The sequence below is a fragment of the Copidosoma floridanum genome, unplaced genomic scaffold, assembly GCF_036245765.1.
Source record: "Copidosoma floridanum isolate Cflo_tuat_1 unplaced genomic scaffold, Cflo_Japanese_pri ptg000007l, whole genome shotgun sequence".
Taxonomy (NCBI): Eukaryota; Metazoa; Arthropoda; class Insecta; order Hymenoptera; family Encyrtidae; genus Copidosoma; species Copidosoma floridanum.
Window position 1 is genome coordinate 2,060,212 of NW_028321884.1, and position 14,544 is coordinate 2,074,755.

Here is a 14,544-nt window from a genome sequence, read left to right on the forward strand (position 1 = left end):
TAACCGATCCGATACACCGGCGTACCGTACACCAGAAAACATCCGCGGGCAGAAACACACGGACAGACATACAAAAACCCTCTCCCCGATACGAGGTTTGCATACACGAGAGACTGAGTACACACACGCTTGGGTTTCGCGAGGGGAGTATAAAGGGCGCAGTCGCGCGTGTGCATTTTACGCGCCGCTCGGGCCGCGATGATTTATGCATACCGCTAATTACTAGTGCCGAATGTGCGCCCTGTATCTATTATATCTACCCTTCGCTCTCGGCATGTGCCGTTTTATTCAAAACGCCGAGAGAGTGGGGGGTTCGAGAGCCGATCATAGTTTTATTAGGCCCGCGTATTGTGCTCCGAGGGTATTCGAGTGCTCCCCCCGATATATATATGTTCCCTATACTATTATATTCGTTGGGTCGCGAGTTCGATGACGGTTCGCGCCACCGATGTTTGCCCTTCCCGTTTTTGTTTGCGCGTCTGCTCGGGACGCTTTTGGCTCGAGTTCCACAGCAATATCCTTTTGTTTCCAAGCGGAGGAATGACAAAAAAAAATAAATAAATAAAATCATCGATGTAAATCATACTATGGACGGTGCCGTACGAGTACTCGATCGCGCGTCGTTGCGAATGCAGCGCGTTTAGGAAACTAATGCGATTCCCCGGGGCGTGTAATCTCGCGGTGTCTGGAAAATGACGCCGACGTTTTGCCGCTCGCTCGTTGGTACATATATATATACACACGCACACGCGTAAATTGGTAACGATTCCAACGAGGCCGCGCGCACTAAATTGGACGCGTTTGCGCTTCAATTTCAAGATAACGATCGCGCACAATTTTGGGACGTCGGGTGGTTTGATGTATACGCGCCAAATCGTTAATCCGTTCGACGCGGCAGGAGAAAACAAAAAAAAAAAAAAAAAAAAGAGGTAGAGGCGGATGTGTGGGAGGTCCACGGAAATTCGTGACTTTTTGCCGCGTCATCGGTGCTGGGTGCACTAAATAATTATGTTTGCTCGTCATCATTGTTGTTGCCGAGTGCAGGTATAGGGCGTCTCATGCAATGAAACAAGATAGACGGACGGACGGATGGATGTTGGCACTCGCCCCATTAGCGAGTCCCATTATGGCGGACAAGCAGTATAGGGATCCGAGGGAGCTGCGCTAACAATGCACACATATCGTAACCCAATGACGTATGCCGTCGTTTCCGCTCTGTAATCATCATACGCTTGTGCAGCAGTGGCGTATTAGCGCGTACGTGCCTCCACCCCCACCTCCTCCTCCTCAGATGTCCTACAGGTTCTCTGTCGTCACGTCGTCATTTATATGTACATTTATGTACGTGCGACTCGACAGAGGATACCAATGTGTATGTATCTAGAGTTTTCGTCGAAGAGGTCCATCGTTATGTTTTTTTGTTATTTTCCTCAAGCCAAGCGCAAATAGAACGATGGAACGGAAGATGGGCCGTTACGCGCACCCGGTCCGCGGACGATACGCCTGACCACCAGCCCCTGGCCTCTTTCATTTTCCTTTTTTACAGCGTAAACCGCATAACAGCGCGGCCAGCCCTTCTCGCGCTGTGTGCACACGCGGCGGTCGTAAATAGAGGGACCCCGACGTCGATAAAATAATAATTACCCGCACCCCCCTCTACACCGTGGATACCTTGTAAGCTGACGACGATGCAGGCGGGCGAATCGAGCGTTAATTTTTGCCGATAAACAATCGCGTAAGCTCCACCACCCACCCACACCCCCTGCTTTCCGTTACGCCCGGGAGTGCGAAAGAGAGACGATTCTGGGTGAAGCGTAATGCCTGAGTTATTGTGGGGTGTACCACACGGGTGGTTGGGATTACCGCGGATCTGCGGGATGATTTTCTATTTTTTTTTTTTTTTTCTTTCATGTAAACATATATGCACGCATGTGTGATTGTAGGCGTAAACAATAATATTATTCACGGTTACGCTAAAAGGGAAGGGAAAACAATGGGGCGAGGGATGTTCGTTTGGTTTGATGTAATGGTTATCCTCCCCCTCCGCGATGCGTTATATTATGCAGCGAAATTTGTAATTTTCGAGTCGAGGTACCATCACGCGTATATGGGACGAAATTGCGCGACCAACAGCCGGCCGGTGTGTATACACGTGCCGCGGAATTATAATTTCGGGGCGCATGGGTTGCGAGGAATCATAAAACGCCAATTTATCGGTCGCAGTTTGTAAGCTGCGCTCCCGTGTGTCGCCGATGCGTGTGCAATACGCACGCGGGATTTGCGAGAGGGAGGGAAAAAAAAAAAATTTCCTGGCCATTAAACGCAGGTGCGATAATGCGGCCCGAGAGTTATGGATTTTAGGGTTAACGCCGAATTATGCGTCGTTAACATTTACCTTTTTTTTTTTTTTTGTTTTTTCAGGGGGGGGGGGTTTAAAGCTGTGGTCAATCGGTGAAAGGCACACCCCACAAAATTATAATGAGCCTTGCACTGTGAAATAAACAAGTACCACAGTTGTATGCTTTTGTTTGCGAGTCGAACCATCAAGAACCATGTACACGATACGAAAGGTGTTTCATCGTAAATATATGTTTCGGGCAGCAGCAAAATATGAGGGCCCGGGGGCGACGCCTCGTTATCTGACGCAGCACTTGTGCGAGCATCTCTTTCCTCCCCCCTGTATGTGCCCCGAGATCAAAAAACACCCCTCGGACGCTTCGTCTTCATCGAGCGTCTAGCTATCATCATCGCCAACGATACCGGTATCCCCGAGCCGTTTATATACGGCAGTAAATTTATCGGCAATCGAGGCGTCTAAAGGACGAAATGAAGAAGAGTCCTCGACTCGGCTGCTGCTAAGGACGACACCCGAAAGGGGGTTAATCTCTCGCTGGAGGAGGAATCCGTGCGGCAGCCACCATAATTCTCAATAAGCGATAAATCAAGCGGCAGATCGCGAGTGAGAGGGAAAAAGAGCCAAGACGCCGCGAGTCACGAGATACACACATATTCTTCTGTCTCTCGCTCGCCCCGGTATACGGCCATTAATCTATGGTTATCTACGAGCTCGCACATATATATATATATTTACACACGCAAACGTATATAAACGCGGATAAGTGGCCGTGCCGTCGCGGAATGAGCCATTCCACCCCTGGGAGCTCGGATCGAAACGTCGAGAGAGAGAGAGAGGGTAAAGAATAGTAGGTAGCCCTTGGGCATCTCCGAGCGCACACCCTCCTTTCTTCTTCTTTTTCCGTGATGAGCTGTGCAAAACTCGAAAACGACTTGGTTGTTTTCCTTAACGAGGGACCGGCGTAACGACTCGAGCCCACCCCCGCCGCCTTACGACTAGCAGCACAAGAGAGAGAGAGAGTTGGGGGGGGGGGTGTGGATGGCACTTGCAGCTCGGCTTTATCTTCTTATATTCTCTCGCTCGTTCGCACGACAAAAAGTGGCTGTGTCACGAGAAGTCCGGCCCTCCTCGAGCTATACTTTTCCCACCAGTAGTGTTATCATGCATCGTGTACGATATACCTGTATGGGGGTGCGTTTTTTTTTCTCCTCCCCTCCACCTTTCTTTCTCCCTTGGCGCGTCTGTCTTTACTCGACTGCCGTGTTTACCCACTTCTGGTGTTTAAATAAAAACGCCCGTCTTTCTCCCTCCTCCTTCTTCGGCGAAACTAAAGCGAAAAGTACTGATAATAAAAAAACGTTGCCCCGACGATTATGAACATCGGCGGCAAAAAGAAAAGAAAAATTCGGGATTACTTAAAGACAACTGGAAAACGAGCCATATCCAACACCCCGTGGCCCCTGGTATAGAAGGAGCCGTAGCACGTGCCAACGGGATTCCCAACTTTGTTCTCCTCCGGCACCAATTAATGTACACCCTTGAAAGCCGATCTCCCTGCACCAGCAGCAGTCAAATACACTTACAAGGTAGGTGTATGTATGTATACGTATACCCAGCCGAGCAGTTGAGGAAAAGAAAAGAGAGACGTCCCTCAAACTTTCCGAAGCAGCCAAAGTGGCCCCTCGACAGTCGACGTCGCAGTCCAGTGCATCAATTTCAACTTTCGCACCACCCCCCCCCCCCCATCACCGGAGTGAGTATACATGTATATACCGGGTGCTGCACGCTCGAGCGCCCTGGCTGCATTTTCTTCCACTTAGAGAGAGATAAGGGAGAGTTATTCTTTACTTCGTTAGGCCGCGCGCGACAGGCGTGCCGAGGGGAGCTCTCGCGCACTTAAGTACTTTCGTCTCCGCGTGACGGGAACACAGTTACAGCTCGGTTGGACGCGAAAATTGGAGTTTTAGTGCGGAGCACGAGCTTATATGTATTGTACGAAAAGGATACTCTTGATCATTACCTCGACTGTCTCACTGCTGGGGAGCTGTCTTCCATGGTGGTATCGGAGAGTATGGGCGAAGCAGTTGTCCAGAGTTACCTGTTTCAAATGAAACAAACTCTCTACCAAAGTGCCCATAAGACAAGTCTGTGTCCGTTACCTTATACATATATATGTATATTAGAGCTTGGGGTTGATTCGGTCAGAGACTTGACAAGGAAGCGTCTTTTTACTTGGCATGAATGGAAAACGTTCATTTTGGTCTTTCCCCGATAGCATTCGATATACTCATTGGCAGAGTGGCTGGAAAATTCGAACATACGAGAGTTGGTGGTGTACAAAAGAACCAAACTCTGAAGCCTCATTGATCAACAAAACATGTTTGTCGTTGGTGCAAGTGGAGGCGGAAGATAATAGAGGCTACAAGGCAAGACGAGACAACATACACTAGGTATAGAGTTTTCCCAACAGCTCTACAACTTCCGGTACAAGATGCGGTAATTAGATTGGTTGGCCCAGCCGCGGCACCAAAACTTTGAATTATATGCGCCCGCGCCCGCGAGCTAATCTACGAACCGAAGACCCAGCGCTTGATTAAGCTCCGCTATGGCTTGCAACATTTGTCTTTGAGCGTTTGTATACCTCCGTAGGGTTTTTTTTATTTTTTTTTTTAATGCTATCTTCCTACAATTGTCTGACAGTCAAGAATATAGTATATTGAAGAAAAAAAAGTTAATTTTTCTGCATTATGAAAAATTTGTTTTTTAATTATATATTGTACGTGAATCAACAAGCCGTTTTTGAGGTTAACATCATTCCTGTAAGCCGTTATCCATTTCAAAGCTGTTGCTTCGAGACGTGCAAATAATGAAAAAAAATTAATGATTCAAAGCACTGCTACCAAGTACTCTTTGGCGTTGCACGAGAGTAATCACAACGGCGAGCGGCCCTTCAGCTGCTGCGGATGTTCGAAAAGATTCATCAACAACTACAACCTTGCGAGACACGAGGAGACCCCTTCAGCTGCACAGTATGTGACAAAACATTTCGACGTAAAGTCTATCTAGCGAAAGGAGGAGACTCGGCAGAGATGAGGCCCCAACGACAAGAAGACTAGGCCTAGAATTGCAGGCTGTCCGTCATCAAAGCTTTTTTGGAGGATGAGCGCACAGTTGAATGCTACAGTGCAAAATCAAATGTGACAATTTAAAATATTGTATTTTAAATAATAGCATTCGTTGACAAACTATATTTTACATTTCATGCTCGGACGGGGTGTATTTTTTTTTTTTTTTAATTCGCATACTCAAGTACAGAATGACAAATGAACTTGTACATTCGTACAGTAAAAAGATTAAATTCGTCAACGTAAGCACGGATTGAATGATATTCTGGCAGGCGTTATGTAACCGATTTGAGAAAAAAAAAAAATAACGTATGTTATTCGTGTGTATGTGTGTAATTATTATTAACGACTCGCTGTAATCATTCGCTTTTCAATCAAAAACTTTTTAACTTATATGTCTGCCGCGAAGTTTGTTTTCATGCGTGCTCGGCGAGTGTAAAATAATACATACAGGTGTAACGTTTTGTTGATACTTTTGTACAGTTGTCAAAAACTTTCACGTTTTTCGAAGAGGGAGGGAAACACACGTATCCACCGCGAAATTTGGCGAGCGAGGGAACGGGCAGGGGTGCCCCTGTATCAAATGACTAAATGAGAAACCGGCCCGCCGGTATTATATCGATAAGCCCCGTAATTGCAGACTTTGCTCGCTCCTCACTTTCTCTTCACGACGTGGAATATGTATAACCCCTTCAACGAAAAGGGTCACCCCCGTCTCTCTTTGCACCCGTACGCACAGCTACTTTTGTACGTTTATGGAAATCGGCCGATCTCTCGTATCGTGTATACAACAGCGCTACCATCACTCATTTCTTTCTTTTTCCACCACCTATACAATCACAAATAAATCCTTAATCGAACAAAAAAAAAAAAAAACAGGAAACCGCACGGAAAAAAACCGTTTCGATTGAAAACACCCTGTTTCTATGTAGGAAAGGGTGAGACCGAACAACCGCTTGTCAACTCAATAAAACGCAAAACTCGCACGTACGATTTCTGTATGAGCGAGTGATAATCACGCCGTGTAAGAGTAAACGTCCCCTGCACCGTCTTCGAGAGGAGACCACACCGGGGGAAGGGGCAATTCGAGCGACTGGCTCTGCGGCGTAAATCCTCGTTAAAATAATTCTAATCTCTCGCGGTCCAGAGTCCAAAAGGAGGTGCAGGGAAACGTCGTCTTACATAGGGGAGGAGCGAGCCACGTGATATTATTACGCAAACGGAAAGTTGGGGAAGTCCAACAAGGTTCCCGGGCTCGACACTACTACGGCTGCCACGCTCCGCAGGCCACCTGCAGGAAACTTGCCCGGACTTTCTCGTCGAATCTATATACATGTAGGTATGCGCTTTCCACGAATCCCCAGAGTCTCGGATACCGCGGGCTCGTGGCGCATAGGATTTTTGTTTAATAAGAAACTTTAGGGGGAAAAGGCCCAATGAACAACGTTGCTGTACTATCTACTATCGGATGAACAAATAGGGAGAGAAACACGCGACCAGGGAATAAAATTACCCTTAAAAGAGTGTCACCATCAGTGATGCAAGGTCGGACACATAGAGTATACTTATACAGCTTGATATTATATCCACAACATAGAGGGGTATATGCGTTGTATGGTGTATACGGAAGACGGCCAAGGAGAGCCGTGTAAATCATCATCCCCGGCCCGAGCGAACCCAAACTTATCTCTCCCGCGGCAGCTGCGTAACATAGCTCCCGTTTCTCTACTTCTAATAAGTAAGTTGGCCCGACCGGCTCTCTTGACCGGGCCAGGAGGAGGAGCTAATGACGGGAAACTTAACTCCTAAGTCATACTTAATCCCCCCCAACCCCCGTGTATATGTATATATATGTAAGGTATATACACACACCCCGTTCCTTCAAGCCCCCTTTTTCTCCCGTCCTCTCTGGTAGCGGCAGGGGGCTATTGTGTGTTGCGCAGTTATAGGAGTAGTTTGTTCGGCCGTCGGACCGAGGAGAGGATGAGCTAGTTAGTAGCCGCCGGCGACGCGCGTATCGCCCCCCCCCCTCCCCCCCGTCGTACCTTCAGTTTTGGGGATTAGGGCGCGGGCTTAGCTCGAGTTGGTTCCTCCTCTCTCGGCTGCCCCGAATTATCGAGCCCGAGAGATACGGGGCCGTTAACGCGCCGTTAGACTTGGGAGAAACTGTATATATCCTCTTGAACTCGAGTTTGGGTGTGCTTTTGCGGATGACCATCGGCTACACGTGAAATCTAGATGACAATTGATTATGGCTCTCGCCTCTACGTCAAGTGTATGTGTGCGCTTGAAAGTTTCAAGTTTGCGCGCACACTCGTGCAGATTTCAATTTTTTATTTTGTAGGGGGGGGGGAAAGTACATCACAAATGAAACAGACGATGTGTACATATATATATATGTACTGCCGTAAGAACTCCACGGGAAAGTCGGCCGCGTCTCATCTCCGTTCGGGCGACTCTCTCTCTCCCCCCGGGATTTATTGCCCAAGCCCATTTCTCTCGGGGAGCTCTTCCACTTTATTGGCGGAAATAATCTTTGACGCGGTGGCTCGTCATCCACGGCTTGCCGATGCTTTCCTTCGCGGACTCGCTGGTTTTTTCCCTCGTTTCTTTTTTTCTCTCTCTCTGCTTGCTTTGGTAATTTTTTCCTCTTATTTTTCCGCCGTGTTGGGGGGAAAGCGCGAGAAATCGTTTACCCGATCTACGTCGTCAATTCGAATACAGCTTTGAAAATCGGTATTCCTTCGCACGGGTGCAAACGGACAACTTGTTTGTTTTTTCTCGCAAAGCAGTAGTTTAAGGTACTTGGAGTGAAAAACCGCGTTGCGCGAGTCATCGATTCAAACGCGCCGAAATACTCACAAGCAGCGGTAAATATTGCACGACCGGTAGAGAAGCACGAGACTCGAAGAGGCGCGTCACCCGATAGACGGGTGTACATCCCCCATTTATATCTGACAAGCGCGCGTCACAGACATACCAATATACGCCCTGTATGTATAGCTGGCACTCGAGTAAGGAAAAGGACCAGAGGGGAGCGTAGAAATCGGCACGGCTCGCGTCAGAGGCACGTCTTCTCTCCTTACACGCCGCTAGACTTGGCTCTTGATCGAATTAGCTTTCGCGCGCGGGTATGCACGAGCAGCGTCTCTCCCAAGTAATTAACAAGAGCCAGAGGGAGGGGGCTAACCAGCCATTATCGAAACAAAGCGTCCGATGACGATATTCGAGACAGGACCCCCCCCCCCTCCATGCACGGCTCGCCCTGACAATGAGCGCGACGATAATACTATACGTCCCCGAGACGTTCTCCCTCCCGAGATATACCGGTCGCCCCGTGACAGCTACTCCTCTGGAGCACAAGACAGATTTCACGAGGCGCCACTCTTTTATCGGCTTCCCCCCTATCTTTGGAACGCGCGGTTATCATATCAGAGTTTCCCCTCGATGCACCCGCATTCCTTATACGTATATGCGTGCACCTGTACTATACTGACGGCCACGGATGAGGGGTGAATAGCTGATACGTCCGATCCGATCGAGCGCCGAAGGATTTTTTCTCCTCCGAGCGTACTTATATGTATTAGTTTCCATCGCGGACTCGTTTGCGCGTGCATATGTAATTTGCGTGGAGCACGTCAAGTGTTTACCGATTCCCTTGCGTCGGGCTCGTGTGCGCCTGAATACATATATATATTCCTGCAGGTTTGCGCGACGGTGGCTCGTTAATAAGTTAATGCGCGGGTGCACGACGTCTCCATACCTGCACGCGTCAATTTGTCCTCCGGGTCGATTTTCAGCCATACGCGCGTGCCGTTGATTGCTATTTTTTTTTGGTGTAAGGAAAAAAAAAAAATAAAAAAATAACAAAAGTCGAGTACATGAATAACGTAACCGTACACGCGTATAATATGTACGTGGCGCATCAATCATGCGGCTGGAAATCAAAGACTGGAAACCTCGAGTTTGCACAGCGGGGGTTCGAAGCATCGCGTGTATACATATACGTACACAGCCGGTGGGTGTGTATAGGCATAAATGATGAAACAACGCAAACTCCACGGCTACTGTCTATATAATTACATATATAGACGAGAAGGAGCGACGCGACGTCTTGACTCCATTAACTCCACACTTAGCGTCATCCTCCGCCCCCTTCCGCTTATCCGTCTTCCTTGTATCCCGGCGCTACCGTGGAAGATCTGATTAGGGCTTCGAGTCTATCCGCTAAACGCGTTAGAGTCAAGCGCAGTCACGGCCTCCCTCTGCCCTCCCTTCCAGCGAGTGACAAACATGAGGAGCGAGTGGCGTTATCTCTGCCTTGTAATACTTACTTCGGGAAAAGAGGGAGAATGCAAATTGAGTGCGCGCGGGAGTATATCGCGGGAGTGACGGGTAGACTCAAAGGACACGCTGTCTCTCGTTCTCCATGCGTCGCTTCCCCCTTCCTGCCCTTTGTGCGTGTATGTATACGTATAAGAATCCTCCGTCGCCCGGTTAAATGCTAAATTAGGCGGCAACTTGATCCGGCCAAACTCTACTATACTGCTGATATAAGTACTCAGGCGTACGACTTTCTCTCTGTAATTTTATACAATTGAAGGAAATAACATGCCGGTGCGTTTCTTTGGAAGATCAATTTTTTACCCTCGAGGTACGAGGTTTCTCAAATTTTTCTCAAGTGAACTGTTTGAAATCCATTCGGAAAAATTCCGTTTAAAATTGAACGGCCTTTGAGTGAGTATAGGTTACAGTTGACACAAAAATGTCTTGCTAAAAGTACCTATAGGATACACTTCGGCTCTATGCTAACCATCACCATACTCTCATTTAGTGCATTTCGTAATATTATTTGAAATGAAAAGATTCCAGAATTTATGTAATTTTGAGAATGAATTTTTGTCACCCAATTTATTGTGTTGACAAATATTATTGTACGCAAGATGATACACGATATTCAAGTTACTTTGACATTCCGTATGTGTAGTTTTTGTAAATTACACAATATTTCCAACATTGTGACAGTTAAAAAAAAAAAAAAAAAAAACAGAAAAAGTAAATGTTTGCAGAATCAAATGTAAATCAACTAAACGAATTCAGTTAAAATCCAAAACAAGTACTCGGGGGTATTTTTGAGATCACTTGAACAAAAGTCTCTTTGTGTGCACAACAGCTCACCTTGGGATATCAAACAGAGGTGGGGAAAAAAGGCACTGCCTCGGTGAGTAATCGTTGCATGTTGAGAGGTTCGCCCATATGTTCACCCGACGCGGGGAAAATGACGTTAAACCTCCGCAAAACACGGCCGCGAGAGTTGCCCTGAAAATTGCAGGCGTGTCTACGAGGAATTTCGGCTGACGCTTGACGAGAGGACCCAAGGAAGCTGCAGTTTTCATCCAAACAAAGCAAAAATACGTAATTTAAAGCTGCGCGTAACACGCGTATAAACGAGCGCGACAGCGCAAAAGGGAGAAAAGGAGCCCTGCACCTCTCCCCCGTGGCCAAAGGGAAAGGAAAAAAAAGGCCACCGGCGCCCGTAAAACCCAATGTGCCCTCGTAACTGGCAACGATAAGTACCAACCTCCGGAGCCAGAAGAAGAAGCAGCCACCAGAGAGAAATATCGATCTCTCGCTACGTATGGGATCGAAGGGCGTAAAAGAGCACGCGGGGGGGGGGTGTCGTACGAATGGGTGGAGCGTATTTCGTCCCGCGTAATGGCCTTATGATTTCGGTCGAGGTATAATGGGCCCCCGATAGCGACTCGTGCATTTGTACGTACACGGAAGAGGTGCGCATTATCACGCCGCGTAACGAGCATCACCCCAATGTTCCCTCTTTTACCTTTTTTTCTTTTTCATGCACCACCATACACGCAGATTGCGCGCTAGTTGCAAAAAATATCTCATATCTTGAGGAAAAAAAAAAGATACGTATACTTGTAGGCGCTCGAGCGGCTCGCAGTTTTATTATTTTTCCGAAACTCTGATGCGGACGTCAGCTCTCCCGGGTACACAGGTATTATTGAAAGTGCGGGAGATCGGAGGATTCTTGACCACGCGCGCAGGAACAAAAAAAAAGAAGGAAAAAAAAAAAAGAAAAAAAAAAGGTAACCCAAGCCGGAGGATTTGAGCACCGCGAGCGGATGGAGGGGCCCGTAAATGTTTACGGCATCACCGGCGCAGGTGGCGAGGTGCTGAAAAAAAATCACGTCCGCATTAGCATAAGCGCCGGAATAGAGCACTCGGGGAATCCCCGAGCCGGGGGTAGGGAAAAATAAGGAACACCGCGAGTGCACGCGCGAAATCGAGATGTGCCGAAAGAAAGAAAAAAAAAAAGGGCCAAACACGCGCGGCGGCGCCAGCTGAATACGCAATGGGCGCGGGGGATTTTTTCGCGGATCTCTTTTGGACGCGACTTTTATTATTCAGCGCCCAAGTCGAGCGCATCATATACCCCGCTGATGTATATACAACGGCTATGAAGGCAATGCATGGACTTTTTGGTGTATTGTATATGTACTTTTTGAAAGAGAACGAGGTGGATCGTTGCGCGTATGGTCGGGTGGGGCGAGAAGTATAAGAGGACGAGCTTTTTAAAAACTCATTCGCAAGACGAATGGCTCGGACAGGGGGAGGGTCGCATGTAAAAACGGAGCTCGTTACGGAGGAACCGCAAGACTGATGCTCCCGGCGCATGACTCGAATTTCGAGGACACCTCGAGTTATGTCAAATTCGTGTGTCGAACTCGTCCATTTTTTTCCCTCCCGCGATATACTCGTCACGAATTGCTGGTGGTAAACTTTTTTTTTTATAAATCCAAGATGTCGTTCTTTAAAGCGAGAGTTAAATCGGCGCAAAACAGACTCCTCTAAATTTACAATAAAATCCTTTGGGTGCGAGAACAGGGAGGGCATCACCGCAACGGCGGATGCCGGGGGTATATAAAAAAATAAAACAGCCTCCAGATGATATCCCCTGATGTAATCCGGGCACGTATGAACGTCGCGACGAGGCTCCGCTACACAATATATAATACACCCGAGCTCGTACTTTATTTTGAATACAGCGCCGATTCGGCACTTTCTATGTACCCCTATGTGTACCCTTGCGGATACATCAAAACGTCGTATAAAAAAAAAAAAAAAAAAAAAAAAAAAAAAAAATCGCAACGATGAACAATTTGTAAATTAACAATCTCCCGGTACCTATGTACATAGTGAGAATCAGAGAAAGGGAGCAGTTTAGGTGTCCATATGTCGTAAAACATTGAGCCCTTTTTTTTTTCCCTTTCGGCCAGGAAGTGCAAGCAATTTCGAGTAATTTTAATCAAGCTCTCCTTCGGTGAAACCAGTAGAGGAGAGGAGCTAAAAAGGCACGCCGGCAATAATCCTTAATTAGAGGCGGGAAATTATGGCAAGCTCATTAAGCTCGAAAACAAGCGAGTGCCAATATTCTCTCTCTCTCTCTTTCGTCCTGCCAAGTAGGCAGTAAGTATATATAGGTATGGAAGGGGGGGGGGGCAGCAGCTGTATTTGCATCCTAAGATCCCCCCCAAGATTTTCCCGGCGAGCGAGCAACAGGAAGTATACGCGGGGAGGAGGAGGAGGGGGAGGGACTTGTGTGTTTTTATTTTCTCGCAATTTCCCTGCCATGGCGAGGCGACGGGCGGCGTCGACGGAGGGCGATGGACCAAAACGGAAAGAGCGCTCTTAAGCGGAATTAGCACGCTTTGCCACCTCCGGCCCCTTTTCTTCTTCTTCTTCTTCTTCATCATCCTCCTCCGTATATATACTTACACTTTGTTTGGGTGTTGGGTGTATAATGTACAGATATAGGCTCTCCCTTGGCTTTCACTTTTCGAGCGAGGCGAGAGGGTTTAAAGTATTACCAAATGGGATCCTTTTTATATATATATATCCTCGAAGAAATGAATTATCTCTCCATGTTATTGAGCTCTTGATTCTATGGCTTTTTTTTTTTGCAGATTTTGCGTGGGCGATCGTTTCTACCTGTGCGAGAACAAGATACTCTGCGAGTACGATTACGAGGAGCGGCTGGTGTTTGCCAACATGGCCCTGCACCCGCCGCCTACTGCAACGTTGGCGCACATAAAACGACAGGTGACGCAAATTCAGCCACAGGTACGGTTATTTAAACAACAAAATTGAATGTTTATTTAAAGTGCTTTTTTGTTTTTTTTGTTTTTTTCTCAACTACATTTCAAAACGAATGAATGAAAACACAAAAAAATGCATTGCAAAAGGAATGAAAAAAAAAAAAAAAAAAATGTTCAATTATTGTTTAAATATGACCTACATATACTAAATGTAGTAGATAACATACGTATTTCGAGAACCAAACAAATTTATAATCGTTCACTAAAGTGAAGAAAATTCACATCCAATGATCCTGCCACGAAACCCAACACGATAGAAAAAAAAAAAAACCCCACATTCGTCGCGGTGCCGATCCTCACTTTCTCCCCGAAACAAACCCAAAACTCCCTATCAAATCTGTCGCCGTAATCGAGAGCTTCCCCCTGCCCGTGATTTGCAAATATCACTGCGCTATCTCACCTCGTCCGGCTCTTGCTCGCCCATATAGAATGCAACGTAAGGAGCATAGACACCACCGCTCGCACACAAACACACACCGCCACCGAGATTACGACGGGCGATAAAGATAGATGGAGTTCTCGAGAGATCAAGTATATATACGTATACACACCGAAGGCCGCTGCACGAAGTGAGAGAGAGACTCCTTGCGCGAAGCAAGGCCCTCAAGGCGGGTTAAAGTGCCAGCTCTCGGCCCTTCCTTCCTGACAACAAAGGACTCCCCAGGGGGGGGGGTAGAAAGTACACCGTTCCCTTGAAACAGAGGGAGAGGAAAGGGTGCAAGTGTACGGAGGGAAGCCAAGCCGAGAGAAAGAGAACGCGCCTATATATATATATATATCGCCGTGTCCTTATTAATTAAGCTCACCGCCAAAGACTATATGCGTGTGTATACGTGTACTTGGCTGTCGCATGCCTTAACGATCCGTCGAGTGGCTGATGCTTCTT

The 14,544-nt window shown here is 47.3% G+C and overlaps 1 protein-coding gene across 3 annotated transcripts in view; it reads left to right on the forward strand.

Annotated features, from left to right (window-relative positions):
- LOC106645521 (LIM domain only protein 3) overlaps nt 1-14,544 on the forward strand; it is an 80,594-nt gene that overhangs the window by 53,853 nt on the left and 12,197 nt on the right. For 2 of the 3 annotated variants that reach the window (XM_089588783.1, XM_014361409.2), the window contains exon 5: nt 13,467-13,623. In XM_089588783.1, the coding sequence (XP_089444909.1) occupies nt 13,467-13,623 (157 nt within the window). The remainder of the gene's footprint in view (nt 1-13,466; nt 13,624-14,544) is intronic. The other variant, XM_014361410.2, reaches the window with a different exon arrangement.